This window comes from Penicillium chermesinum (assembly GCF_028974085.1).
Source record: "Penicillium chermesinum strain IBT 19713 chromosome Unknown utg000002l:1.0-5270490.0:1.0-5274688.0, whole genome shotgun sequence".
NCBI classification, from domain to species: Eukaryota; Fungi; Ascomycota; class Eurotiomycetes; order Eurotiales; family Aspergillaceae; genus Penicillium; species Penicillium chermesinum.
The window spans coordinates 4302571-4330435 of record NW_026695312.1 but is presented as its reverse complement, the minus strand read 5'-3'; the positions used below and the strand labels follow the sequence as shown (position 1 = coordinate 4330435).

The following is a 27865-nucleotide window of genomic DNA, read 5'->3' as shown; positions in this document are numbered from 1 at the left end:
CTGGGCCACTCCACAGAGAAGCAAGCCACAAGCATTGTTCGTCTCCCAAAGGTAGGGTACCACCTTATTGTGCGTCGAGCAACTTGCCGACGTACATTAGCCAGGAAGCCTTGGCTCCAATCGAGACTGCAGCGCCCTGGACTTGGGAGGGTCTGGAATTTCTTGTGCATAAACGTAAAGTTTGATTTGGTGATTCAACATGCGTGTTCCCGCTAGTGCGACTAGTGCTGCTGATGATTGGGACACGGTGCAGGAACTCCGTATTGTAGGCTAAAAGCAGGAACCCCCCTTTTGCCTTTCGCCACAGGACGGGCAGAATTTGGGGGCCGAAGAAACGAAGGGCTTGGGTAGTAATACGTTCTTGCAGAATCTGACGGGCGTATTGGAGCTGCGGGGGTCAACTGGAGGATCGAAAGCCAAAACAAGATTGGGTTTGGAGGGTGGGATGTTCATTCTGTACGCGGGGCGTCGAAGCCGATCCGCAAATCCGCCTCTTGTTCCCGATTGTACGGAATCGACCATCACGACCCAAGGATTAGAAGGATTAGGTGAGCGGTAAAACCGCCTGATGTCGGACCCTTTCCGAATGTTAGACTTATATTCCTCTTGAATCTCCTTAATCATGCCCTGCCACTATGCCTGATGAGAAGCCAGACATCACGGTGTGCGACGAATGCGGTCGCCAGTACACGAGCCGTCCCGCCTACCTCCGTCACCGCAAAACTCACGATCCAAGCAAATGGTATCAGTGCCCAGTATGCCGGCTCAAATTCCCCCGCATGGATGTTTTGAATCGACATCAGAAGCTCCACGGTGACGACGGTGCCATCACTGCTCGGGATCGGAGGAAGAGAGCCGTGCGCGCATGCGACGAATGCAAGAAGAGCAAGACACGCTGCGATGCGGCTCGCCCATGCTCTGCATGCCGCATGACAGACAAGAAGTGCTCGTTCTTGGTCAAGGCGACACGGCCCAGTGTCCGGGCGATGCAGACAACGGAGACGTCCAATGACATGCCTCTCTCTGGTCCAATGCCGGAGAGCCGTCCCGCCCAGACATTCTCTGCGGAGGTAGTAATCGATCACAGGAGCAACCCGCTTATCGATAATATTGTCGATCCTCTTCCTATTGATGCGTTCGAGTTCAACGTGATGGGTTCGGATGTGAAAGGGCAATGGAGCCAAACGGTAGGATAGTTGTTCTTGATCTTTACTTTCCACGTGCTGAGTCTTCCCAGATGCCGTTAAACATCCTCCCTTCTCAGCCAATGAACCCTGTAATGGGGTTATATACAGACCCTTCAAAACAGCCGCAAGGGTTCATTGGCGAGACTATGATCGATCCAACTCCACCTCTCGTGCCATCAGACCATTCCGACTCCACAACCAGCCCCCCCAGAGCTCAATAACTCATTTGACATCGAGCCGCCCTATTTGGATGAAGGCTCAAGAATAGTTCGCAGGATCGCCGAGGAGGCGTATCTCGAATTCTTCAGGTTACCCCCGAAGGGGGATTCAATTTCGATACCGCAAGCGAATCACCTTGGCAGGCGAAATCGAGCAATCATACCAATTGGCCTACTTTCCGGCTCCTCAGCAAACTCATCTCTTACATACATTCGTCAAGTCATTCTTCGATAATTTCCACCCTCTGTGGCCTATCACCTGGCTCCAAGGCTTCGAATATGATGATGTGGAGCCCCTCCTCTATCTGGTAATGGGTTCCATTGGTGCTATGTACATGGAATCTCCGAAGGCCAAGCGATACGGCCTGGAAATGCACCTTGCTTTACGACCAAAATTAATAGCCGCATGTCTCTCGTGCCCCCCGGATGAAGCAAAGTCTGACGCGATCTTCGAGGCGGTCTTGCTCATGGAAATCATGTCACTCTACCTGGGATCTCATGAGGCTCTGAAGTATACGCGAGAGGCTGGTGCCGCCCTGGTGACCCACGCTCGACGAGTTAGGTTATTCGAGGAGAGTGAATCATCGCCACTACCCGCCGGGGTATTGTTCGACAACTATGGGAAACAGGCTGATAACCGGCTTCGCGAATGGATCAAGCTGGAGAAGCGACGCCGCTTGGTATTTGGGTTCTTTCGGTGCGAGATCTTCTCTGGCGTTCTTTGGAATACGAAACCGCTGGTATCCTTTGATGAGCTTAAACTGTCACTTCCATGCAAGCAAGACCTTTGGACATATGTTGGGCCTGCTTGGCGGGAAAAGATTCTAACGGCCAGTCAGGGGATAGGGAGTCCCAACATGGTTTATTCAGATCTTGTTCGATTGGTGGCAGACGGGGCGTCTGGCAGCAATGCGCTCGCTCTTACATCTCCTTCCGTGCACGACCTTGTATTGTACGGCATACAGAACTGGCTTCTCGGTATATGCCAAGCGATGCAGTATGCCCATTCAAAAAAAGAAGAGCAAGATAACTTCAAGCTCCTGCAGCAGGGAAGCGACATCTTGCCTGTTCAATATTCCAAGATCTCCGGCACCCTTGAGCGATGGAACGTCTCCCAAGAAGAATTTCTCCGATCCTTTACACTTGACCCATTACTGTACCACCTCTGGCACGTCCAAGTGAATGCCAACCTCGACGCCCTACATAACCTTTCATCATCGGATCTATACATCTCCGGTCAGTCTTATCTGAACATGGATCTTGGCGCCATTGCCTTATGGGCCACGACGGAGTCAGCGCACGTTGCGCTATACCATGCCTGTCGAATATGGTGTCTTCTCGACGACGAAATATACAAGATGCGAACGAACAAAACACACGTGCAGAAGCCGTCATTTAACATTCTGTCTATAATATCGATCTACCACGCTGGCGTGGTCATTTGGGCAATGGCCCATCTCAACCCTTTTGTGCACGTTGACTTCCAGCGAGGGTGGGGTCGACCGCCATTCCGTCTGTCCCAGGATAATATCCACCAGTGGGTGGGCGAGTGTGCATCAATTGCTGGACAGTTGAGTCCCTCGTGGGCGCCTGTTTCCGCCTGCATTATCGAAACGCAGCGATTGCCTCATACAACTCTCCCATTACAATACCCTGTCTTCTAACGAGTTCAGATTTTATGTATAATTAGGACGATGAATACGACTCCAAGTTCCTTCGCAGCAACCCCTCATTACTGGCTTCTCGAGTAGCCGGTCATTGTGGACGTGCTCCTGTTCGTACAAATACTGCTTTTCGAATGTGTTGAGTCCTTTTTGGAAGGAGTGATAGGCAAATTACCCGGTCTGACGAGTGAATAATCAGGTCAGCCTTTGAGGGTTTAGTTAGATTACGCCTAGTGCTTCGTATAATGCATGAATAGGGGTTTGCAGCCATCCGTACCAGCGGCAAAAAAGAGGACCGATGCACACTTTACGCCATATCATGGCGGGGCTGGTGCCCTAATTCCGTTGACCCTCGTGGATATTCTCTGGAGTCATTCCGATGCTATCCCACGCATGATACTTATCTGCGTGGCCTGCCGTCTAGGAAACAGAAAGCTCCACTCCGAGGTTTTCGGTGCCACACTTCCCACTCCCGGAGATGCGCACTCGGTTTGGTCTAGACGCCCTCTTCGGACGTAAAGTTGCTCGCGCTAGGAGCTGGTATTCGTAATTTAGCCGGACTGTACCTAGGTAAAGACTGAGCCCCCCTTGGTTCCCCGGCTTTGGTTACGGGAGGAATCTACCGGAAGAGAAGGGCTGAATTCTCGGTCTTGCAAATTAGCACTAAGGCTTGAAAGTGTTATCTGAGTATGAATAGACATGCGTCTCTGTTTAATCGCTTTTCGAAAATGAAGGGGTAGATATCCAGCCATTTGCTGGCAAAGGTACTAGGGACCCAACCCGCGCTATCTTGAGCATGATCGGCAATGCCCAGATAAGTTCAATGATATAAATGACCGGTTTGTTTGTCCCTGTCCTAGCAAGATTCCAGGTGAGAATTGCCCCAATTTATGTAAGCTCATCTCGACGAGTCCTTCTAGAAGCACACTAGAGAAAGAACACTCGAACCCAACAGCGGAGATCGATTGGATGAGCATAGGCCCGAGGCGATTGCGCGAGCAAGGCTCGATAGCCCCGTTGGTTCGAGGCCTCAGAGGGGAGGAGCTGCCATGCAAGTATTTGCGGCAGCCAGCTGCAACTCAACCCAAGACAGGGATCTCATTGGGAAAGAAAACTGGACCGTGTGGTTGTAGAGTTACATCTGCGCTACTCGCGCCATCCCGCAAGCGATAGCGTTATCGGCACTCCCACTAGCAGCTGCTAGCATCGCCACTTGGGCTTAGACAGACGGAAAACACCGCTATTGCGTTATCTAGGCTTGATATTTGTTGGACGGCGACCGGGGCTATAATGCCAGGGCCCGCCAGGGTCTTGTTTACCAAGGCATTTTCGTCGCGAGAGCCGTTCAGTCCATCATGGGTACGTAGAAAGCATCGCGTTGCCAGTTTCAACCTTCTTTTTAACGCTCGTTCCAATCAGCAGCGGTACACATGGACGAAGTGAAGACAGAGCGTGTGACTGAGGTCGTCGCCGAAAAGCCAGAGAACGTGCAGGCACAGACGCAGGAGATCGACGCCGACGGCGACAAACCTCTTCCAACCGAGGAAGAAAACGTGACTCTGCGCCGGGTCGCTGATAACTTGCCATGGGTGGCCTTCTCACTTTGTTTGGTTGAATTTGCAGAGCGTGCGTCTTACTATGGCGCCAAAACAGTGTACTCGAATTTCATCGAATACCCGCTACCAAAAGGTATGCTCTATCGATTCTGGGGCACGAGGCACGCATACTGATGATTTGCTTTTAAGGTGGAAATGGAGCTGGCGCCCCTCCCAGAGGCACCCAAGAGACTGCAGGTGCTCTCGGAATGGGCTTGCAAGCAAGCAGTGGTTTGACGCTGTTGTTCACATTCTTGGCCTACGTGATTCCTATCTTCGGGGGATGGTGGGCAGACGTCTATGTTGGACGGTACAAGGCTATTATCTGGGGTGTTCTTCTTTGTGGCCTTGCCCATATCATCCAACTAGTCGGTGTTATCCCATCCGTGCTACAGAGAGGGCCATCGAACGCCGCTCCGCCGTTCATCATTGGTCTTTTGATCCTTGCGTTTGGAGCGGGCATCTTCAAGCCAAATGTCGCTCCTCTGGTCCTCGACCAAAGTCCACACAAGAAGCCTTTCGTTCGGACATTGAAGTCTGGGGAGAGGGTCATTGTTGATCCAGAAGCAACCGCAAACAGAATCATGCTTCTTTTCTATGGGTTCGTCAACATCGGTGCTTTTTACATGCTTGCGACCACTTATGCGGAGAAGTATGTCGGGTACTGGCTCTCCTTCTTATTGTCTGCTATAATATACTTTCTGCTTCCCATTCTCCTGTTGGCAGTCTACAAGAAGACCCACAAAGAGCCTCCGAATGGAGGCAAAGAAATCACCGAGGCGTTCCAGATCATCGCGAAAGCCCTGCGCGGGAACAAACTCATGTTCTGGCGAAAGGACTTCTGGGATGCAGCCAAGCCGTCTAAGCTTGGACCCCAGGGAGCTACTGTCACATGGACAGACAAAACCGTCGACAAGGTCGCCAAGGCTCTTGGGGCATGCGACATCTTCCTCTACTATCCTATCTGGTATCTCAATGATGGAGGGATTGGTTCTGTTTCCACTAATCAGGGTGGATCCATGGTGACCAACGGGGCCCCCAACGATGTATTGAACAACTTCAATGCGTTGACCATCATTGTTACAGTCCCTATTCTCACTTATGTTATTTATCCCACACTGCGACGGTTCAAGATCACCCCGGGTCCGATTACCCGAATCAGCTTCGGTTTCTTCCTCGCCACCCTTTCCAGTATTGCAGGGACGCTAGTCCAGTGGAAAGTCTATGAATTATCGCCTTGTGGGTATCAAGCCTCAACCTGTGATCAGGTGGCCCCAATTAGCATTTGGTGGCAGCTCCCAAACACTATCTTGTCAGCCATCAGTGAGTGCTTCTGCGCAGTGACCGGGTATGAGGTGGCTTATGCACGAGCACCAAAGAGCATGAAGGGGCTGGTTATGGCCGTCTTCTTGTTCATGAACGCCCTGAGCAGCGCACTTGGAGAGATCCTTATTCCGGTGACGAAGGATCCGTACTTGCTGTGGATTTGGGGTGCTCCGGCAGTGGCGCTGGCAGCAGAGGGAATTATCTTTTGGTTCAGGTTCAAGCACTTGAACAAGGAGACGTTCTATGCTGTTGAAGAGCTTGATGAAAAAGATGCAGAAGACCAGGAGCGACAAGCTGCTCTCAAAGTCTGAGTTCGACAGAGGCTTGGAGAGTGGCCGCGGGAATCAAATTCAACGTTGCTTCCTAAGGCTTGTTTTTGCTTTTCTTGTATTCCTCTAGGCATAGCCTGTTCTGGCAAAAGAGACGAGCTGGACTTTTGCTCTCGTAAGTCCTAAGCAGATCAATTAATAACTCTCATTCTTCAAAGACCTCCGTCTATGGCTTATAAGTTCTTGCTTCTAAACTTTCAAGTGGAAGTCGAGTTCAAGAATCCAGTCCTAGAAGTAGCATACCGACCTGAACTCGGAATATATAGAATGACTTCCAAGCTTTTCACCACCGTGCTGCTGACCAAATACTAATATGCACATAACTCACCATTGTTTGGTAGCCCGGTGTAACTAAAAGAAATCATAATAGGACTACAGTAACAGCGTCCCGACCAATTGGAATACCCTCGAGTCGATATAGATGAGAGATGCGCCTGTGCAGTACAGCCGTATGGCTCATTGTATATCATGTGATTGAGATCCACCGCGTAATTGTTTCCCCGCTCCGTTCAAATTCTTTCGAGACCATTTTGCGTGGGCGATCACCTGCTTCCACCAAGTGGAGTGTAGTCAATTGGCATTTGATTTCGAGGCTCTTCGCAGGTCTAGCAAGTCATTTTCCCTGTGGAAAAATGAAGAACTACAATTAGAAGTCAGGCGTCGTAGTGTAGAGCAAAAGGATGTTCCTTAAGCCATTCCAGTTCGCGGGTCGTCGACGTGTGGCCAACCACGCTGTGGCGTGGGCTGCATCCCCGCTAAGCGAAAGTCCCCCACAAAAGATTGTCCGCACACACGACTCGATCTTCTTCCCACACCAGTCGACACCAGGCCTCAGCTCCGTCAACCGTCACCATGGTGAGTTCGCCTGCTGCAGTCGGTTGAAGAATTACCACTGCTGGCATCATTGCTTTCCCTCCATTCTGGAGTCGGGTCCCTGCAAGATGCTTCGGACATTTTCTGAAGCGCAAATTGCTGACTCGTTTTATCTTGTATAGCCTTTCACCAAGACTGTCAAGAACGATGCCTACTTCAGGTACGTGAAACTATACAATGCCATGGGCTTAAACTCTTCGCAACGTCCGTAGTGAGAATCGTTGTACTGACTTTTACCAGTCGCTACCAGACTAAGTACCGCCGTCGCCGCGAGGGTAAGACCGACTACTACGCTCGCAAGCGCCTGATCACCCAGGCCAAGAACAAGTACAACGCTCCCAAGTACCGCATGGTTGTTCGCTTCACCAACCGCGACATCGTCACTCAGATCGTCCACTCTGAGATCTCCGGTGACAAGGTCATTGCCGCCGCCTACTCCCACGAGCTGAAGGCCTACGGTATCACCCAGGGTCTTACCAACTGGGCTGCCGCCTACGCCACCGGTCTGCTCCTTGCCCGCCGTGTTCTCACCAAGCTCGGCCTGAACGAGCAGTTCCCTGGTGTCGAGGAGGCCACTGGCGAGCACACTCTCGCTGAGGCCGTTGAGACCGAGGATGGCGAGCGCCGTCCCTTCAAGGCTTTCCTTGATGTTGGTCTCGTCCGCACCTCCACCGGTAACCGTGTCTTCGGTGCCATGAAGGGTGCCTCCGACGGTGGTATCTTCATCCCCCACTCCTCCCGCCGTTTCCCCGGTTACGACATCGAGACCGAGGAGCTCGATGCTGACCTTCTCCGCAACTACATTGTCGGCGGCCACGTCTCTGAGTACATGGAGACCCTCGCCGATGAGGATGAGGAGCGCTACAAGTCCCAGTTCGCCAAGTACATCGAGGAGGAGATCGACTCCGGAGACCTCGAGGAGCTCTACACCGAGGCCCACTCTGCCATCCGTGAGGACCCCTTCAAGAAGGAGGAGGGTGCTGAGCCCAAGAAGTCCAAGGAGGAGTGGAAGGCCGAGAGCAAGAAGTACAAGACCAAGAAGCTCTCCCGCGCCGAGAAGAAGGCTCGTGTCCAGGAGAAGATCCGCGAGCTTGCTGCTTAAGCGCTTGCTCCCTGACTTGTCCTCTGGTGACCCAAAATATCCCCGAAAAGTTCTACAATACCACGAGGGGATTGGCTTCATGCCAATCGGCGTTTCTTCGTTTGATGTGATGATGGATCATGGCTCATACCACTTGTGTTACGTTTTAAAGGGTTCATACCTTCGGAGCAATTAGTTCGGTGTTTTCATACCAGGCAATTTTTTTTTCACAGTCCTAACTGCTCTAATGTCCATCAATCTCATCTTCCCTCAATTTTCTTCCTTTGATGCCGCCGGCCTGGATAGTTAACTGCCGTAAATGGGAATGCGTACTCGTAGAGCGATATCTTCTGGATCATTCACATAAATGCTTTTCCTTCCTTCTACCTTAGATCATGACAATCTATGATGGTGAACAAGTGTAGCGGCCACGTGACCTGGTGTTTCCATATGGCTTCAACACCCAGGGCGGTTCGATTCCACTGCATCGCCACTTCGCCACCAAGGCCTCCGCGATGAGGCTCTACCTCATTCGACATGCGGAGACCGTCCATAATGTGGCCCATGTATGGTATGTACTGTGTACAAAGCATACCTACCATACCTAACACAAGCAATAGGGCCGGTGTTACGGACTCAGCCCTCACTAATCATGGCGTCCTACAAATCGAGTCTGTCGCCCAATATTTTGCATCCAATGGCGTCCACTTCGGTCAAATCTTTTCTTCTGATCTAACACGAACCCGTTTGACAGCTGAAGGGATAAACCGTCTTCAGCCCCGAAGAGCACCACTTCTAATGACCCCGAAGCTGAGAGAAAAGGATTTCGGCTCTAAAGAGGGACAGCGAATCCAGTCAGCTACCATGAGGCAAGATGTACTTGGCGCCTCTTCAATCAAGCCCGAAAAAGGGAGCTCTTATACAAGCGCTGAGGCCGAAAGTGTGCAATCCATGACAACAAGGGCGATGTCATTTCTGACGGACGAGATCTGGCCATTACTCTCCGACACCGCGAATTCAGACATGAATGTGGCTATCGTATCTCATGGTGTTTTCATGCGTGTATTGTGGGGGTGTCTTGTTGATTCCCTTAAGCCAGGTGAAGTACGCTTCTCAACCGGCAATGCAGCCCGTGATGGGTTGCCAGTAGGGGTCTTCACCCCTATTTGGTCCAATACTGGGTTCATGAGCTTTGCGATCCAGCCAAGCACGATTGCCCCAGCTCCCACGCCAGAAACTGACAGTCTTGTGCCATCTGGTTGGATCATTACCATCGAGGCTGTTGACATGAAAGACCATCTCGCAGGTCTTCAGCGCACTCGCGGTGGGATTGGCAGCGCAAAGCATGACGCACAGCAAAAGAGACTGGACCAATTCTTCAAGAAGAAGTGAATCCGAAGACTATCTATAGTTTTCGTTTTTTCGTCCGGAACGCTTTCCACTCCTTGTAGAAGACTTCATCCAGGACCTTCTACCACCCAGGGCCATCGGCACTACCCGCAGCTCCCGGGATTGGGTTCTCCTTCGCCGCAGATTCATTAGTAGAAGACTGTATAATTCATTACCACAGCATACGCACTTGCATTCCGTCTGTCATGGCCCACCATTCTCTCAATTTTGGGTTCGCATGCTTTTTTTTTTTTCCATGGGCCCCTCGAAGTCTGCGCTGATATATTTGAAAGTTGCGGAAAGCGTGCGATCATTGTCGAAAAAGATAGAGTCTGAGTCGAAGTATGATTAGAAAATCGTCCCATGGCGATGCTATTTTACCGTTATAGCCTTGAATGTCGTAGTCCTTGATCTGTTGCAGTACCTTTGGTCTGGTATGTCACTCTTTGTACGCAGCCACGGCCGAGGGCTTAAGATGGACGATTTGTGCAATGGGGCGAACAAAAGACATGGCGGCTGAATCAACAGTTTGAATTTACTGTCCAAGAGAAAAACAAGTGAGTCGGAAGAAGAAAACTGGCAGGGTCGATCGAGCCCCACGTCCTCGCGGCAGCGTTCACCCATTCATCTATTTCCGGGGTGTGATACCCCGGAGACCGCTGGCTTGAGCCGCAAGTACGATTTGCGATTTAGGATTGAACTTTAATTAACAAGTGAACTGGAAATTTTCAAGTGCTCGTAACAGATAAATCCTATGGAACTCATGGAGAGATTACAGGGGCTTTCGGAACAGGCCGTATCCAGCTAACGGCGATATTGGCCGCTAGAGCGACCACCCCCATGATCCACATTGACCTTCCGTACTGCGAGCCGTTGTATCGGAAAACAATCGCGAAGATGATACCCCCGAGGTTACCAAAGCCTCCTACAATACCAGAGACAATGCCTGGAACATCTGCCGTCAGTAACTGGACTTGAGTTGAGATGCAACAAATGGGGGATGGCTTACCGTTAGCATACGGATGCACATGAGGCACAAGTGCGAAGATAGCTCCATTAGCCGCCTCCAGAAAGAAAGCCATTCCAGCCATGAGCCCGAACATGTTCGCCTCTTCGGTTGGGTTGGTAAGCCCAACCGCCAGAAGAAAGGCACCCGTGACAACCCCCAGGAAGGTCAGCAACAGCTTTTTCGACCAGAGGCTACCTGAGTAGCGGTATACCAGGTCCCCCAAGAAGCCGCCCGCAGGGCGAAAGATGATGTTCAGCAGACCAAACATGGCCGCCCATTGACCTGATCCAGTCTGCCCCAGAGATGGGAAATTGGCGGCGTAGTAACTGCCCAAGGAAGAGTCGATCGCGAGCTCAGCCCCAAACGAGCACCCGTAAGGGATTGCGACGGCCATAGTGGAAAGACTGAAAGCCACGGCCAACGCTTCTTTCCGCGACGGGGCAACCACGGCTTCTGGTCTGAAGTTGTTGATTTGCCCCACCGCCGGCATGTCTCTGTCCAGGATGCGAGGGCTTTGGGTCCCTTTCTTCTCCACATCGACTGTCATCCCGTTGTATGTAGACGGAGGGCTCGAGACGTCGGTTGGCGTGCTGCTCGCATGGAGCTCAACGATGTTGCCCTCAGACGGTATCTGAGGCTGGCTGAATTCTTGAGCCCAGAGGTGTCGCTCCGACCATTTTCCAGTCGGAGTATCCTCGCAAAGGAACAGCATTGCCAATGCCACCGCGGTGATGATGATAAATGGCACGACATAGGCTACACGCCATGCTTTATGAGGGGTCAGACCCTGCGACGTCACAAGGGAGTTGTAGATAGCTGGCATAACGAAGCTAGAAGAGCACCGTGGTTAGTGCCTGGTTTCCTCAGCGTCCTGATGATCCCATTTGGCGAAACATACTAGGTTATCCCACCACCCGCATTCCCCCAGCCCCCGGCTAGTGAGTTCGCTGTACCCACGATGTTCTTGTCAAAGAACCCAGTGCACCAGACTTGACATGGAACAAAAGTGCCGCCTAGGATTCCAATAAAGAACCGCAGGGCGATCAGTCCCTTGGGTGTTGTCACCAGGCCCGCCATAGCGGTCGGAATAGCCCCTGCCAGTAGAAGGCCGACAAACACCAAGCGTGGGCCGAATCGATCGCACAGGGGACCGGAGACAAGTCGAACAAGAAGACTAGATCGGGTGAGCTGGTGGTGTTTTTTTTTTCTGCATTCAATATCAAACAGGACTTACGTCGCAAGAAGTGCCACTATGTTGGAGTTTGCAACATCCGCTCGGCTCATATGAAGGTCTTTCTTGATTGTATCCGTCAACTATAGATTGGACCGATAGTCAGTATGGTCTCGACGTCTTTGCAAAGACCTTTCCAAGGTAAGGGGCAACGTACCAGTGGTGGGAAAGCATACCATGAGAGGAATGCCACCATAAAGCCAAGCCATGAGAAGAAGAAAACCCGACCATATTGGTCGACGGGGTTGAGAATAGGAATAGTCTTAGCTTTCCTGTTGGATGGATTCACCTCCGGAGAAGCAAAAAGACTTTTAATGAAACCGATGGCCATGGTAATGGCTCACAGCGCAGAGAAGATTCTCGTTCAACAAAGCCAGCAACAGCACCGCTTGCGATAGGACTGATTCTTTCGGGGTATAATATGCTGAAACAATTCTCTCATTGACCAGATTGACTGAGTAGGAACAACGGAATCAAGAAATCGCGTCCTATATAGCAAGAGGAACGATGATATCTACCTCAGGCGTGTGTCGTCGAATACGAGCGTCAAGATGACAAACAATACCATCGTCTCGCGGATACCAAGTCCTCTGGGGATGCCAATTCAGATCTGGCAGAAAGGAGCTATTCCGAGTTATCCTGGTACGCTGATTCGTGCGTCGAGATATCTTGGCAATTCCCGGCTTCTCTGTTCACCAGATGGAGGCACGATATCCTCGGCTGACTTGGTGCTGGACACTGACGACGATAAGGAACGGACAAGTGGCCTATGACGAATCCTCTGTTCGGCATGAGCTGAGCAGTAAAGTAACCAGATCTCCGGACAGTAACTCCGCGGGGATACTGGGGAAAGTGTCTGTCATCGGTGCTGAGGGAGTTCTGGAACTGAGGATATTGTTTGTGCCCCGGAGAAGGGTCCATCAGCCCACCGCGTAGATAAATCGACCGCATCTCATTGGATGCTGGATTCGCGGGAGATAAGGAACGAGGTGTCAGTCCGACTAGTGGGTCGTGCCGGTGGCTCCGCGGAAATACCTTAAATTAATCTTCCACTCTTTTTCCGTACAGTGATGGGCTAAAATTAGTTTGGATATGACGGGCGTGTTGTTTACTCCCATGTGGGTCGACATCCGCACCACAACCGTCCGAAAGCTCATTGCGTCATAGCTACTGGGCCCAAGGGGACTTTTTAGGACTTCTGAGCATAACATGAAATACTTCTTAGCAGGAGATGATGGGCTTTGATATTGAGTAGTGAATGCTATTTCATGACTGAAGATATGGATTTGATATGCTATTCAATAAGCTGACCTCCCGAACGTAGTATATTATCATCGACAACGAGAAATTAGACACCATGAGATCACCAGTCGATTCGACTTGCTGGTTGCACAGATGGCCGCTCCGACGGAATGGCAGCAGTCATCTTCTTCCCTCGCAGCCCTTTGTACTTCTTGTCGAGTTTCAGGAATGGGTCAGGCACTTCGCCTTTCTTGACCTTCCACTTCTCGGTTCCCAAGACAGCATCCAGCTCCTCGACTCCGGGAAGCTTTAAGTAGATCCAACCATCGTCGCGCTCTTCAACGGGGAAGGTGGCAATGTTCACATTTTCATCATTCGAGCAGCGGCCGGCTTGCTCACCGTTGAGCTCGAAGTTGCGCTTGTGGTAAGGACACGAGACCCAATACTTGCCGGCGTCGTCGTCTCCCACCAAGCCATCCGACAACACAAAGGCTCTCTTATGAGGGCACATTTGCTGTGTCGCGTAGTACTTCCCCTTGATCTTGAAGATGGCAAGCTGGGTGTCTCCACGCTTCACATTGGCGGATGAGACCTGCGGCGGCTCGTCCGAGAAGTGATCGGCTCGGATGACAGGCTGCCATGACAGGCTCGACCACTGATGGCCCTTAAAGTCCTCTTGGGCAGCCTCGTTGGGCCAGTAAGTAGGTCTGCTTTGGGATCGCTCTTGGACAACCTCCACAGTTTCGACCTTTTCGTCGGTATTTGCGAATTGCTGGAATGTCTTCCGGCGCTTGGGATCTCGAACAGTCTCAGTCCATTCACAGAAATAGCTGTCCACAAGATCTTGCATCTGCTTTTCCATCTCTGCGCAGATGCCGAGCTTGTCGTCGATGATGACTTCGCGCAAGTAATTGATTCCGCCCGGCAGGTTCTCGATCCACCTAGCGGTACGCTGGAGCTTGTCTGCGGTGCGAATGTAGAAAATCAAATATCGATCAATCACTGGCATGACCATCTCCGGAGGGACATCCTTGACGAGAAGCTCTGAGTGTCGAGGCTTTGCCCCTCCATTGCCACCAACAAAGATGTTGAACCCTTTCTCTGTGGCAATGAGACCGAAGCTAAACAGCAATTAGCGAACCCGTTCCCGCGCCCCCAAGCTTGCTATTATGAGACTTACTCCTTATTCTGGGCTTCGGCACATTCTCGAACACAGCCGGAGACCGCGCCCTTGAATTTATGTGGAGCTCTTATACTCTTGTATCGCTCCTCCAGGCGGATTGCCATTCCCACGCTGTCTCCCACTCCCGAATCGGCACCATGTTGTGCCTACGCAGCTCTGTGATGGTCGTTAGTGGACCCGGTCACGAAATAATAAGAATAGATACGAACCTTGATCGCGCGGAGAGCTTTCGCATAGGCGTGGCCGCTCTCCAGGCCAGCATCCACTAGCTCAGTCCAAATGTCCAGTAGGTCGCTCTTCTTGGCCCCAAACATGTCAATCCGCTGGGCACCAGTGATCTTACAATAAAGTCCGTACTTCTTCGCAACAGACCCAATAGCAATGAGCTTATCGGCCGTGATCTCTCCACCGGGCACGCGAGGCACAACCGAAAATGTGCCGTTCCTTTGGATGTTTGCCAGGAATTTATCGTTCGTATCCTGGAGATCGTTGTATCCCTTGTCCATGACGTGGGGGTTGAACAAGCTCGACAGAATTGAACCAATCGCAGGCTTGCATACTTCACATCCGAGGGAGTTTGGGTTGTTTCCAGCCACTTGCATAACTTCGACAAATGTTTTGAGTTGCTTGACGGCGATCACGTTGTAAAGGTCTGCGCGAGAGTATGGGATGTGCAGGCACACTGTGCAGTAAGATTAGCGCAGGCCCTTGGAACAGGAAGCAGTGGCAGGGTACACTAACAGTGATTGGAAACTTCTTGACCCATCTCAAGCATAGTCTTGTTGAATATCGATTGCACAAGAGGCATGCAGCCACCGCAGCCGGTGCCAGCTTTGGTGCAGGATTTGACTTCTCCGATCGTTTTGCAAGAGCCGCTCTTGACATTCTCCACCACATCACCTTTCGTCACGTTATGGCACGAGCAAATCTGGGTGCTATCATCACTATAGAAGAAGTAAATAAGCAAGATTAGTGAAGTTGCCCAATAGAAAAGTCGGTGCTGGATGCATACTCACAGGTCATCGGCATTCTCGTCTCCTTCTTTCTGGGCTCCCAGAATAAACTGGCTCGGAGGCACCTCAAGCTGCTTCTGGGTCTTGACCATCTGGTTCAACTTCAGATAGTCTCTAGTGTCTCCAATCATCATTCCACCGAGGAGGTACTTCCCATCCATGGTGAACAGGTATTTCTTGTAGACTCCCCCAAAGGGATCTTTATAGGTCAAAGCCTTGACCGGTGGCTCCTCGTCACCAGAATCACCAGCTCCGCCGATTGATGGACGATTGCCTGGCATGAATTTGGGACCATCTCTATCCGCAAAGAAATCGCCAAAAGACGCCACATCGACTCCCAGGAGCTTCAGTTTCGTGCTCAGGTCCGGTCTTGTGAAGCGCCTTGGCTCTTTGCCAATGTTCGTGAGGTTATAAGCCAGCACATCGGCCATTTCAATGCCCGGAGCAATGATCCCAAAGGTTTGATTGTCCCAACTAGCACATTCTCCGACGGCAAAGATATCCGGCACGGACGTTTGAAGGCTACGTGAAAGTCAGTATAATTGCTCCCTTCATCACAGGGCCCCGAGACAGACCTTTCATCGATCACAAACCCGCCCCGGCCAGCACACTGAATTCCGGCAGCAGATGCCAGCTCATCTCGTGGCTTGACACCGATCTTTCCAAGCCCGTTAGCCCTTCGCCGGCGAGGATGTGGATAAAGCCCGAATAACTTACAGCAAAGCAGATGCAGCAACAGTCGATGTGTTCCCCATCCTCGAAAGTAATGCCGGTGACATTATTCTCCGAGTCAGTGTTCACTTCAGCGACCCGCTTCTGGTGCAGAACATCTAGTCCCAGCTCTCGTATCTTTCGAGTAACCAGTGATCCCGCATCGCCATCAAGCTGACGAGCCAGAACCCACTTGTTGCGATCAATCAATTTGACGTTCCCAAAGTCCTCGAGGTCTGTCATGGCCTTGGCCGCTTCCAGCCCCAGTAAACCTCCGCCAACCGTCACGGCAGTTTTGCCCTTGTGACTGGATGCGAAATCAATCAGGCGCTCCAGGTCCGAAATGGTTCGGTATACGAATACCCCGTTTGCATCATGGCCGGGGGTCTGCGTGGGTAGAACTGCGTCCGATCCAGTAGCCAGCACCAGCGTATCGTAGGAAACGGTATCTCCCGTGGATGTCTCAACTGATTTCTCTGAGGGGTTGATTTTGGTGACAATTGTGTTGAGATGATAATCGAATGATCGTTCTTTGATCGAGGCATACTGGCCAAGCATTAGAGACCACCATTTTGGATGAGCTTTCTCTGCTCCATGTTTGCTTACCCATTCTTTCGGGTTCAGATATAGATCTTCGATCTTTCGGTGCTCGAAGAATGACGACAGGCCCACTCGATTGTATGCGACGTGTGACTCTTCGCCGATAACTACAATATCGTATCGCTTGTCGGTGTCTTGCTTGATGATTTTCTCGCTACCCTTGTCAGCGCGTGGCCCAGGACACGCCGTATTCCCCGACTCACATGAAGGCAATAGCCACCATTCCCAGTCCTACCACTACGATTCTATGCCTTTTCGAGGTACTCGGACTCGGGCTGGCATCAACCGGCTCGCCGAATCGAAGACCATCAAGCACGGGCATGATGGAGGGATGAGGAGGTAACACGGACGGGATTATTTTGGAGCAGCTAGCTCTACGACATTTCCGTTTAAGAAAATAGTTATGGTCATGGGTAGTGACACGGCCAAGCGTGTGTTACGGAAGAAGTAGGGCCATCGTGAATGGTGAAAATCCTCCGCGGAGATACAACCCCCATTTTAATTGGCCCCGCTGGGTATAGAGATAAGGCAAGAGTTGGACGATCGACATCGGCTGTTCAGCATTGCGTTGTTCTGCAGGTCAGCGTCATGACTAAAAGCAGAGAAGTGACTAATGTAGATTGCCACTTGTCTCCCAATCCCCCCCCCGCGGAGATGTTCATTTGGCCTCGTATGTTACGAACTTTCTTGACAGAGCCCTAGTAAACACTAAGTGGAGAGGCCCCGGTGTTCAAATCCAAAACGGTTTTCGATGATCTAATTACATAGGGGATCTTTCATGTTCTTATAGAGTTCAGAAGAAATACTGGGGTGTATAGTTACGCGGGTCGCTCCAATACCTCTACCACTATGACATCTCCATCACCTCCCCAAAGTTTGGTTGATTCAGATACAGACGATTCGTCACCTACAGCCGTTAAGGTCAAATTCCATAACCTCCCAACTCCTCGAGAGCCTGATGTCCCTTTGCCGCCCCCATCGATTCATCCAACCGAGGTATTAGACGTCGATAAAACTACACCAGACAAGCATGTACCGCGAGATCCCAGACTTATTCGGTTGACGGGTGTTCACCCTTTCAATGTTGAGCCGCCTTTGACGGCCCTCTACAAGGAAGGTCTGTAGAACCAGGGTGATGGGAAACACAATGTAGATCTAGAGCTAATATCAATTTCCTCTTAGGCTTCCTTACCTCACCAGAGCTATTCTATGTCCGCAACCACGGGCCAGTGCCCGAAGTCAAAGACGAAGATATTCCCAATTGGGAACTGAGGATTGAAGGGTATAATCTCATAGACACGAAATCATCAAAAGAAAAACATGAGGATAGCTAATGCCGTCCCCAGGCTCGTGGAAACCCCAATCATTCTAACCCTGCGGGACATTCTCCAAAATTATGACCAAATCACAACCCCCGTCACGCTGGTCTGCGCCGGAAACAGACGAAAGGAACAAAACACCGTCCGAAAGTCCAAGGGGTTCTCGTGGGGTGCAGCAGGCCTTTCCACTGCGTTATGGACGGGACCGATGCTGGCAGATATCTTACGCAGTGCAAAGCCCCTCCGTCAAGCCAAATACGTATGCATGGAAGGCGCGGACAAGTTGGTGAATATACTCGTCTCCCTCCACACATCAAGAGACTAACGATTTTGCTCAAGCCGAACGGATTTTACGGCACTTCTGTCAAGTTGAATTGGGCTATGGACTTCAATCGCGGCATTATGCTTGCGCACAAAATGAACGGGGAGCCGTTACGCCCTGATCACGGACGTCCCTTGCGGGCCGTGGTTCCCGGTCAGATTGGTGGGCGCAGTGTGAAGTGGCTCACGAAGTTGATCTTGACAGATGCCCCGAGCGACAATTGGTATCATATTAATGATAATCGCGTTTTGCCGTAAGCAGTTGGCTCGTTGACTCCGCAGGTCCGTTAGTGCCGTGTACTAACTGAGCTTTCAAGGACGATGGTATCACCTGAAATGTCGGCACAAGACAAGAAGTGGTGGATGGACGAGCGATACGCCATTTACGACCTGAATGTGAACTCCGTCGCTGTCTTCCCGGAACATGAAGAAGAGCTAGATCTCTCGACGGCTAGTTCAACGTACACGGCAAAGGGATATGCCTACGCAGGCGGCGGTCGAAGGGTTACGCGGGTCGAAATATCGCTTGACAGGGGAAAATGTAGGTTTGGAATCGATTCTCTTTCAAGGATCCAGTTGTGCTGATGCGTATGTGTCGCCATCTAGCCTGGCGTCTTGCCAATATCGAATATGCAGAGGACAAATACCGGGAGTGGGACGGCGACCTGTTTGGGGGGCAGGTAGACATGTGGAAGCGCGAATCTTGCTTCTGCTGGTCCTTCTGGTCTCTTTCTATTCCAATCTCTGACCTCGCGACTAGCGATGCATTGCTCGTTAGAGCTATGGACGAGAGCATGATGGCACAGCCACGCGACATGTATTGGTCGGTCCTGGGAATGATGAACAACCCATGGTTCCGGGTAACGATCAGCAAAGAGGACAATCTTCTCAGGTTCGAGCATCCAACGCATCCTACCAAATCCGGGGGCTGGATGGAGAGAGTGAAGAAAGCCGGGGGGGGATTTAACGAACGGGAACTGGGGGGGATAGACGCGAAGGAGAAGCCCCTATGGAGATTGAGCCAGGGAAAGAAATCAACATGAAGAAAGAGGGACTGAGCCGGATCATAGACCTTCAAGAGTTGAAGGCGAACAGCACAAGCGAGAACCCCTGGTTTGTGGTTAATGGAGAAGTATATGATGGTACAGGGTTCTTGGACGGCCACCCCGGAGGAGCGATCAGTATCACAGCTTCTGCAGGTTTGGACGTTTCCGAAGACTTCCTTGCAATCCGTAAGTATCACTTTGAGTCACAGCGATATCGTCCTCGATACTAATCTCCAGCAGATAGTGAGACTGCGAAGATGATGATGCCCGACTACCACATCGGCACATTAGACAAAGCCTCTGTCGTGGCCCTCAATGCCAGTACCGTAACGGTATCCGATGAGCCTCGTCCGACATTTCTCCAGTCAAGGACATGGACAAAGGCCAGACTTGTCGAGAAGAGAAACATTTCTCAGGACACTCGCGTCTTTGTTTTCGATTTGGAACATAAGAACCAATTACTGGGACTTCCGATAGGTCAGCACCTTATGATCAAGGTGCCAGATCCCAAGAACAAGGAGCCACTAATCCGGTCGTATACTCCCATATCGGACACGAAAATGGAAGGCAAAATGGAACTGCTTATTAAGATCTACTTTCCTTCAGACGCTGCTCCTGGGGGAAAGATGACCACGGCTCTCGACGAACTGGCGCTGGGAGCAGATATCGAGTGCAAGGGGCCTACCGGCCGCTTCGAGTACTTGGGCAATGGGCGGGTCCTGATTAGCGGAAAAGAACGAAAGGTTCGTTCCTTCAAAATGATCTGTGGTGGGACTGGAATTACTCCCATCTTTCAAGTTCTGCGTGCTGTCATGCAAGACCCTCAAGATCCAACAACGTGTCTCGTTCTGGATGGAAATAGACTTGAAGAGGACATTCTATGCCGCGCGGAGTTGGATGACTATGCCAAATTGGATAGTCAGAAATGTGCTCTGGTCCACACGCTCACCAAGGCGTCGGATTCTTGGGCAGGTCGTCGGGGGCGAATTTCTGAAGAATTGCTCACGGAGTACGTTACTCCGGACCCGAATGGTGAAAGCATGGTTATCTTGTGTGGGCCAGAGGCAATGGAGAAATCTGTAAAGAAGAGCCTCCTCGCCCAGGGGTGGAAAGAGTCAGACCTTCATTTTTTCTAAATGTGGCTTTCAAATTGTGTTCTGATGGCATTTTTGAGCGACTACCCTGCATATACCCTTCGGGTAATATTTAGAACGTGAAACGAGATCTATCGGCAAGGAACATTCGTGTTGATCATAAATCGTCAATAAGTGCCTCCTTAGGACATGCAGGTTGTATCAAGGCCTTTGTTAAGATCAATAGTAGCGTCGCATCTCTAATCTTACACGAAGATGGTCAAAAACACTAGTCGGATCGCTTCGCGACGCAAAGAAGGCCCCAGACTTTTGCATAGGCTTGGAAGAGGCCTTCCCAGAATCTAAGCCGCGCAGATATCCAACAAAAGCAGACGATTGTTTCCGAAACGTAGCATACAGATGATGAACAGTACCCTCACTTCCATGGCGAAGCCCACTGCCATCAGCTTTCGATAATGGACTGAATGCGAGGATGATGCTGAATATGGTATCGAGCAATTTAGCCGCTGGGGCATGTCGTTTGCTTAAGAAAAAGGCAAACAGCATCTGGTCGAGTACATCCTCATGTAGGTCCCGGAGGCGATGGACTGAGTGGGCTGTCTCAATTGTTCCGTCAATGTCACCGCGTCGAAGGCAGCGCTCGATTCTGGAAAGCTTCTCCTGAAATTGATTCCAGATTGACCCAACCCCAGTATTAAAGCAATAGTCGCTGAGAGCGAGAACAAAGTGTTGAGCGTCGATGCGGAACTTTTGGAAGATGTTTCGAGTATCTCCTGAAAGAGAAGATCGCGAGGTTGAATCACGAATAAGGCCCTTTACCACAGACATCATGCGTTGCAGACGGAGTAGTTGCTTAAAGAGGCGGTCATATTTATCGAGCGACCGTTGGGTTATGAGAGCTTCAAGTGCCTCGGGGGGTTTATATTGAAGACGGAGGAAATCGAGTGCTTCGATAGCATTGGGGTCTTTGCACCGTTCAACCTCTTCGTCAGTCAATTCACGAATAGAAAAGCTAAGCCCCCCCCGGAAGCTCGTTATCACGTTGAGCTTGAGGGTTTTCTTGAGTCTCTGGCTCCGGCTCCGAAAAATAGCAGTCGCCGAGAAGTCCAATGAGGACAAGGCGCAGCTCTGAGCTGGCGGGAGGCCAGGTATCGCGGCTCCCTAGCCGCAACCCGGTATGCACGCCGCTTCGAACTACCCCGGCCCTGCGTTCTCCACTCTCCATCTCAGGATCAAAAAGCGAATGTGAAAGACGCGACACAAAAGATCCATCACCCAAGAGTTGGAATCGCCATTGTAAGTCGAGGTGCTGCCGTAGATTTTGCTCCGTGAACAGGTGATGAAGACACGAGAAATCAACAAGGCGGCTTTGAGATGCGATGACCGGGGCTAGGGATAAGTACAAGCCAGATGTTAACTCAGGTCCAAAAGACTTAACAGGCTCCATAGAATAGTCGTCAACGTCTCTACCGTCACGGATCATTGAGCGAATTTTGTCATTCGAGATACTCTTACGATCCATTGCGGAATCAGCCATTTGCCCCTCGTCATCTATATCGAATAGCTGGAAGGTTTGGCGAACAATTTGATCTCTATCATGGTCTTGAGCAACCGAGAAATAGCCAGTCTCTGGCTCGGGCCTCCACCCTTCTGAGTGATAACGGAGGATTTCGATTCGTAGCCTGGACTCATACTCTTCGGCTTTCCGGTGGATTTTTTCGATATCAGCCCAATTGGTTGCGAAGTGGAGATGCATCAGACCTGATCTAGTAAGGACATCACCCCGAGCAATTGGGTGATTTGGGTGAGATTTTTTGAGCAGCCTTAAGCTTCTTCCGCTTTCAAAAATATCCTGCGCTTGATCGGCAGGGATAAACGAAGGCATGTGTTCTTTTTGGTACGTGTAGTCAATCTTTTTCGACGGTCCTATCCGAAGCCTGCTCAGATCTTCGTGGGCTCCCTGGCCGACAAACGTTGCGCCGCTTTGAATAAGCTCTGTTGAAGCTGGTATCTCCGGTCGAAGACCAATCCAACCTTCAATGAAGCCGAGCCAGGGATCTGCTACACGGACAACAATCTCTTGTATGAGATTTTCTATCCACCCATATTTCAGAGCAAGAACTGCAGCGTGGTCCATCAGAATAGATATCACCTGGGCGTCAGAAGCGGCCCTTTCCGTTGCCCTGATTATATCAGCTAGGGCTTGAACTAGCTCACCGCATCGCCTGAATAACGTAGAGACCTGGATTAGCGACACCAGGCTTTCTGAACGGCCGGTGACTTGGTTTTCAAGATGGTAGAGAACGACAGCGATGGTACCACGCAATGTGAAGAGGGATGACAGGTTTTTAGCTTTCGATGTTTGGGATTCTGCGAACGACCGAACGAATAGCATATTTGATCCGCATTGCATCAAGTCTGAGATGACTTTGTCGGTATTAGTTGTGCTCACGCCGGAGACGCGAATGCTCCTTTGATACTTCTCGAATTTGCCGGAGCGCGCATTGTAGCAGAAGAACGGCGAACTCCAGCCCAATCCCAGATGCAAGAGCGATCGAACGAAAGCTCTCTCTCGAACAGGCCCATTTGGCGCATCTGAGTTTGCTGCATCTTTGAGCCTCAACGCGGCGTCGAGCCCTCGCGAGCCCGATTCACTGAAATATGCAGAGACCGGCTCTTGGAATGATTGAGAATGGAATTTCTCCCACGATTTCAGTGGCGCAGAGAATAGATCGCCTTCTTGAAGAGCATCCAAGGACCATATATTGCTCCGATCATCTGTGTCAAGCGAGCTAGTCGTCGGCGTAACAGACTCGGTCTCTATGGCAGGGTTGACGATCGAATCATCAAAAGATCCGGGAGCTCCAAGTTCATCAGTGAAATAATTCAACTTCCATACGGAATCTGGTTTCTCGGAAGTATTGAGGGTTTCTCTAAGTATCGAATTAGAGATATCTGTCAATTCCCATGTCAGCGTCCATCTAATATAGTAAAAGACCAGGACAACGGAGCTGATTTGCGTACCAGGTAAGGTCGCGTTCCATGGGATTTCATCGGGCGGCTGTAGGGCCTCCACGCTGAACCTCGAAAGCCTCCATAGACTCTCGCTCGAAAACGGATCAAGGCTCTCGTCGAACTCCATTGTTGGCCCATAACCCGGGCAATCGCGTTGGCCGCGCGTTGAAAGATTCCCGCATTTGCATCCCGCGGATAGAAAGCAGCTATCGTGCACGGACCACTGCGATAACAGAAACTCGACTTCGCAATCCCCCAGAGTCCGTCACTACCCACACCCTCTTTCCACGAACAGCCTCGTTTACGGCTGGAAAAGACACGATAACACCATGGGACCGCGAAAGAAGGCGAAGCGCACGCACTCTTCGACTCCTCAAGCCGAAGCAGCACAATCCGCCGCGAATACACCCGGCTCAAGCGCAAGCGTTGAGAAAGAAGAATACGATCACCTCAACGACCCCTGGACCGACGAGCAAGAAACAGCGCTGCTGAAGGCTATCATTAAGTGGAAGCCTGTTGGTAAGTACGCACTATATGCGTTACTCTTCGGGACCCTAACACCGATTGCCTAGGCATGCACAAGCACTTCCGCATGATCGCAATCGCAGATTATCTACAAAGTCAAGGGTTTGGTCCGTCCAATGGGGAGCATATGCAGATCCCTGGGATATGGAAAAAATTGGGCACACTTTACAACCTAGAAGCTTTGGATGAACGAGTGAGCCTTTCCGCAATGCATTCCATGGTTTGAATCCCCTCTGACCAACGCATGCAATCTGTTTAGGAAAATCCCGTCTACACAGGTTGGAATGGCGAAGAAGATGACGAAGATGGCGAGAGCGACTGGTATTGCCCATTCGAACTGCCCTACGAAGAATACGGCGACTTGATGTTCGCAAGGCGGCTCGCCGAAGATGGATCTTCTTCTCCTATAAGCAGCGTTCGAGGTGACTCGCAAAATGGAAGTACAGCAGGCGACACAGATGGTATGTTGAAGAATTTGCCTCCAAAGTCTCCATGGCAGCCGCTAATTACGTAGCTCTGTCGGAACCTGCCTCCTCTCCTGCCCCATCTCGTAGTGGGCGCAAGTCCAACAACGGCACTCGCAAACGGGCGACACGATCAACAAAAATCCAGGTCGAAATTGAGAATGATGGCCACGAGAAGGGCTCTGATGCAGGTGCAGGATCTGACGACGATACAGGTGGAAATGAAGACGAAGAGGGCGAAGAGGGGAGCGACGGAGAAGAGAGTGAGGCTGAAGAGGCCGAGGAAGAAAAGGGTGGGCCACGCAGCACCAGAGCGTCACGGTCTAAACAGAAGGATAAGAAACCCGCAGCAAACACAGCAAGTACTGCAATTCGGAGGACAGCTCGTCGACGTTAAACGTGTTGCTATCTGGAGGTTGATATGTTGATTTGATACCTGGGGGATTGGGATTGGCGTTTGGATTTATTACAGCGTGTATGGCTCTGTATTACTATTTGAGGTCAGTAAACCCTCCCTATACGCTTCAATTTTGAGTACTAGTATTCACATGGAGTACTCTACCTTTAGGCCCGCGGGCTTACCTATTGTCCGGTTCTCATCAACTAAAATACTAGTATTGGCACTGCACACCGCAACCACTAGTCTCTCGAGGTCATCCTGCTTGCGCCCAGCCATGCATCGAAGGTAGACATAGATACGACCTCTTCAGGATAGATTATGATGATCCAAAATCTGCATGACTTCCTGGCCCTGCCCGGGTGTTCTGGAGGGAATATGCAAATCGAACTGCCACTGTGATTCGCTCTCTCCCACTTGGAATAGGGAATGTACTTAGGACATTGCTGTATCCTTGAGCTTCCATCTCTGAAGATTGACTGCAGGATTTTCGTGGCTGGTGCTCATAGTAACCACAAGCTTCGCGGACAAAGCGTGTTTCCCACCGGTCACACGCACTTATAGCAAGCTATCGCCGAGACTCTGGTAAGGATATCGCTTCCGCACAAATCAAGCTTGCATTTCTTGAGGCAGGGACCCCAAGTATAATCAATGTCTTTCGTCCAATTCCCGACGATAACTGGAGGAGCTTAAAAGCCTCACATCCCGATGGACATGAATTGATTGACAAAGAAACCGAGATTAGACAGTTGAATGATCTTATTGCGAACTAATAGCTGGTTTTGATGGTATCTTGACAAGCGCAATGTCAGCTTGTAGTATAGGTGGACCGACAGTCTCAGCTGGTAAAGGAGACCTCTTAGAGTAGGCACTTGAACTTCAAGGTCAGATACAACGCGACTTTGAATGTGATCAGATTCAATTTCTGGGGTCATGCATGAATGCGTTTATGGAAATAGAATCGCTGCTTATAATAGTGCGACTTTAATAATGCAGCTTTCCTCTGGAGAGAAGGAAAGGTGAATTTTTCTCGTAACTCCACAAGTAGGTATATTTCGATCGCTATAGGAAGTCTAATGTCGTTCGAGAAGTACAGAAGAAATAGATCAGGGGGGTCATAGTACAGAAAATCCAAAAAGCGACTAGCCTACAGACGCTTGATGATAGCCTCAGCATACTCATGAGTCTTGGCCTTACCACCAAGGTCACCGGTAAGAGCCTTGCCCTCAGCCAAGGTGTCGAAGATAGCCTTCTGGATGCGGTTGGCGTGGTCGTGCAGACCCATGTGCTGCAGCATCATGATACTGCTGAGAAGCAGAGCAGTGGGGTTGGCAAGGCCCTTGCCAGCAATATCGGGAGCAGAACCGTGGACGGCCTCGAAGATGGAGCACTCATCACCAATGTTACCGGAAGGGGTCAGACCAAGACCACCGATCAGACCGGCGCACATGTCGGACAGAATGTCACCGTACAGGTTGGGCATAACAAGGACCTTGTCGTTGTAAGGAGTGGGGTCGGTGACGATCTTCAGGCAAGAGTTGTCCAGCAGCTCAGCGTCGAACTCGACATCGGGGAAGTCCTTGGAGATGTCGCGGGCAGTGTTGAGGAACAGACCATCGGACATCTTCATGATGGTGGCCTTGTGCACGACGCGGACCTTCTTCTTCTGGATCGACTGGGCGTACTGGAAGGCGAAACGCAGGACACGCTCGGAGGCCTCCTTGGTGATGAGCTTGATGCTCTGCACAACACCATCCACAACAACGTGCTCAATGCCGGAGTATTCACCCTCCGTGTTCTCACGGATCAGGACGGTGTCGACGTTGTCATAGGGGGGTCTTGTAGCCGGCGATGGAGCGGCAAGGACGGACATTGGCGAACAGATTGAAGGTACGGCGGAGAGTCAGGTTCAGGGAAACGTGTCCCTTTCCGACGGGAGTCTGTAGAGCAGTAAAAAGCACATGATTAGCCTAGCGGATTCCCAATGCACAGCACAGTCGCGACAAGGAAAAACATACGGCGAGAGGACCCTTGAGGGCAACAAAGTTCTTCTGCACACTCTTGATGGCCTCGTCGGGAATGGCGGTCTTGCCGTCCTTGAGGATTGGAGTGACATCGACGGACTCCCACTTAATAGGGGCCTAAAAACTTGTTAGCTTCTCCAATTGCGCGAAACCAGTCGAGGCGACAGAGCAGTCTCACCTTGGCAGCCTCAAAAATGTCCTTGACCGACTGAGCGATCTCGGGGCCGATACCGTCACCCTCGATCAAAGTAACAGTGAACTTGCCCTATGACGCGGAGCAATTCGTTAGTATTATTGTGGACGACACATTATGCGCTTGCGGGAGAGTTGTCCTGTTGCGCCAGCCGCGCGGCACCGCAGAAAATTTAGCAGGAACGTACATCGGCACCCTTCTGGCCCTTGAACTTGGCGACAGCATCCTCAGAAGAGCTGGAGACGTTTCGGATCTACCAGAAGAAGCAAAGTCAATCAATTGAGCTGTCTTTTTTTTTTATCCTTTTCCACATTTCGCGGAAGGGGAGGCTACCTACCTGAGCGATGGGGGTCACGAAGCTGGGAGTGATGCGGACGGAGCGCAAGCACTGGCGAGCAGCGGAAAAGTTTCTGGCAGCAAGCATCGTGAACAGGGCCTTAAAAGAATGGGGGGGGGGGTGGGTGGGGAGGAGAGAGAAGGGGAGATTGGGAGGAGACGAAAGAATCAACTTCGGTCCGCCCGGGAGCAAAGACGGGATTGGGTGGTTTGGCCTTCTTCCCCGGCTACCCGAGTCCACTCTGCTTGTCGTGTATTTTATCAATCTGCAGGTGGTTCAAGGTTCTGATATTGGGCTCTTAGAAAAACCTAGAGGTGATTTAACTAATCGCAATACAACGTTTGGCATTTTAGCCGTAAACATCACTACGTATGTATTCCGTCACGCCCACCAGGTCCAAAAGACCTAAACTCCGATTTTCGGCCAATTCTCGGATTTTCGAGTTCTATTAGAGCGATACAGGCATCCCCGTTGATATG

At 51.0% G+C, this 27865-nt stretch overlaps 12 protein-coding genes across 12 annotated transcripts; 7 read left to right on the top strand and 5 right to left on the bottom strand.

The window, feature by feature from the left end:
- Positions 1–635: 635 nt before the first annotated feature.
- N7468_002493 (Zn(II)2Cys6 transcription factor) lies at positions 636–3069 on the top strand (the record flags this gene model as incomplete). Its single annotated transcript, XM_058471790.1, has 2 exons — positions 636–1187; positions 1597–3069. The coding sequence occupies 2 exons, from the start codon at positions 636–638 to the stop codon at positions 3067–3069; spliced, it is 2025 nt and encodes a 674-aa protein (XP_058334931.1).
- A 1430-nt stretch (positions 3070–4499) lies between these two features.
- Positions 4500–6301, top strand: N7468_002492 (putative MFS peptide transporter; the record flags this gene model as incomplete). Its single annotated transcript, XM_058471789.1, has 2 exons — positions 4500–4758; positions 4815–6301. 2 exons carry the CDS (start codon positions 4500–4502, stop codon positions 6299–6301), a joined length of 1746 nt encoding a protein of 581 aa, XP_058334930.1.
- An 870-nt stretch (positions 6302–7171) lies between these two features.
- N7468_002491 (60S ribosomal protein uL18) lies at positions 7172–8294 on the top strand (the record flags this gene model as incomplete). Its single annotated transcript, XM_058471788.1, has 3 exons — positions 7172–7174; positions 7315–7352; positions 7433–8294. 3 exons carry the CDS (start codon positions 7172–7174, stop codon positions 8292–8294), a joined length of 903 nt encoding a protein of 300 aa, XP_058334929.1.
- Positions 8295–8788: 494 nt separating this feature from the next.
- Positions 8789–9665, top strand: N7468_002490 (phosphoglycerate mutase; the record flags this gene model as incomplete). The annotated part of the gene is made up of 2 exons (XM_058471787.1): positions 8789–8844; positions 8894–9665. The coding sequence occupies 2 exons, from the start codon at positions 8789–8791 to the stop codon at positions 9663–9665; spliced, it is 828 nt and encodes a 275-aa protein (XP_058334928.1).
- Positions 9666–9744: 79 nt separating this feature from the next.
- Positions 9745–10173, bottom strand: N7468_002489 (DUF718 domain protein; the record flags this gene model as incomplete). The annotated part of the gene is given in 3 exon segments (XM_058471786.1): positions 9745–9822; positions 9839–10034; positions 10106–10173. 3 exon segments carry the CDS (start codon positions 10171–10173, stop codon positions 9745–9747), a joined length of 342 nt encoding a protein of 113 aa, XP_058334927.1.
- Positions 10174–10423: 250 nt separating this feature from the next.
- Positions 10424–12233, bottom strand: N7468_002488 (MFS transporter; the record flags this gene model as incomplete). The annotated part of the gene is made up of 5 exons (XM_058471785.1): positions 10424–10608; positions 10672–11501; positions 11570–11845; positions 11906–11985; positions 12060–12233. 5 exons carry the CDS (start codon positions 12231–12233, stop codon positions 10424–10426), a joined length of 1545 nt encoding a protein of 514 aa, XP_058334926.1.
- A 220-nt stretch (positions 12234–12453) lies between these two features.
- On the top strand, positions 12454–12675 carry N7468_002487 (uncharacterized protein; the record flags this gene model as incomplete). Its single annotated transcript, XM_058471784.1, has 1 exon — positions 12454–12675. One exon carries the CDS (start codon positions 12454–12456, stop codon positions 12673–12675), a length of 222 nt encoding a protein of 73 aa, XP_058334925.1.
- A 590-nt stretch (positions 12676–13265) lies between these two features.
- Positions 13266–16973, bottom strand: niiA (nitrite reductase niiA; the record flags this gene model as incomplete). The annotated part of the gene is made up of 9 exons (XM_058471783.1): positions 13266–14265; positions 14325–14473; positions 14537–15009; positions 15069–15271; positions 15344–15862; positions 15916–15998; positions 16058–16597; positions 16658–16805; positions 16855–16973. The coding sequence occupies 9 exons, from the start codon at positions 16971–16973 to the stop codon at positions 13266–13268; spliced, it is 3234 nt and encodes a 1077-aa protein (XP_058334924.1).
- A 527-nt stretch (positions 16974–17500) lies between these two features.
- niaD (nitrate reductase NiaD) lies at positions 17501–20473 on the top strand (the record flags this gene model as incomplete). Its single annotated transcript, XM_058471782.1, has 8 exons — positions 17501–17768; positions 17834–17933; positions 17998–18256; positions 18310–18545; positions 18609–18832; positions 18898–19183; positions 19282–19523; positions 19578–20473. 8 exons carry the CDS (start codon positions 17501–17503, stop codon positions 20471–20473), a joined length of 2511 nt encoding a protein of 836 aa, XP_058334923.1.
- A 177-nt stretch (positions 20474–20650) lies between these two features.
- Positions 20651–23573, bottom strand: N7468_002484 (tubulin gamma complex associated family protein; the record flags this gene model as incomplete). Its single annotated transcript, XM_058471781.1, has 2 exons — positions 20651–21414; positions 21473–23573. 2 exons carry the CDS (start codon positions 23571–23573, stop codon positions 20651–20653), a joined length of 2865 nt encoding a protein of 954 aa, XP_058334922.1.
- A 202-nt stretch (positions 23574–23775) lies between these two features.
- On the top strand, positions 23776–24832 carry N7468_002483 (EAF7 family protein; the record flags this gene model as incomplete). Its single annotated transcript, XM_058471780.1, has 4 exons — positions 23776–23965; positions 24019–24164; positions 24231–24432; positions 24471–24832. 4 exons carry the CDS (start codon positions 23776–23778, stop codon positions 24830–24832), a joined length of 900 nt encoding a protein of 299 aa, XP_058334921.1.
- A 1147-nt stretch (positions 24833–25979) lies between these two features.
- On the bottom strand, positions 25980–27473 carry N7468_002482 (isocitrate dehydrogenase (NAD(+)) IDH2; the record flags this gene model as incomplete). Its single annotated transcript, XM_058471779.1, has 6 exons — positions 25980–26670; positions 26714–26772; positions 26851–26973; positions 27035–27121; positions 27237–27302; positions 27387–27473. The coding sequence occupies 6 exons, from the start codon at positions 27471–27473 to the stop codon at positions 25980–25982; spliced, it is 1113 nt and encodes a 370-aa protein (XP_058334920.1).
- Between the last annotated feature and the right edge of the window lie 392 nt (positions 27474–27865).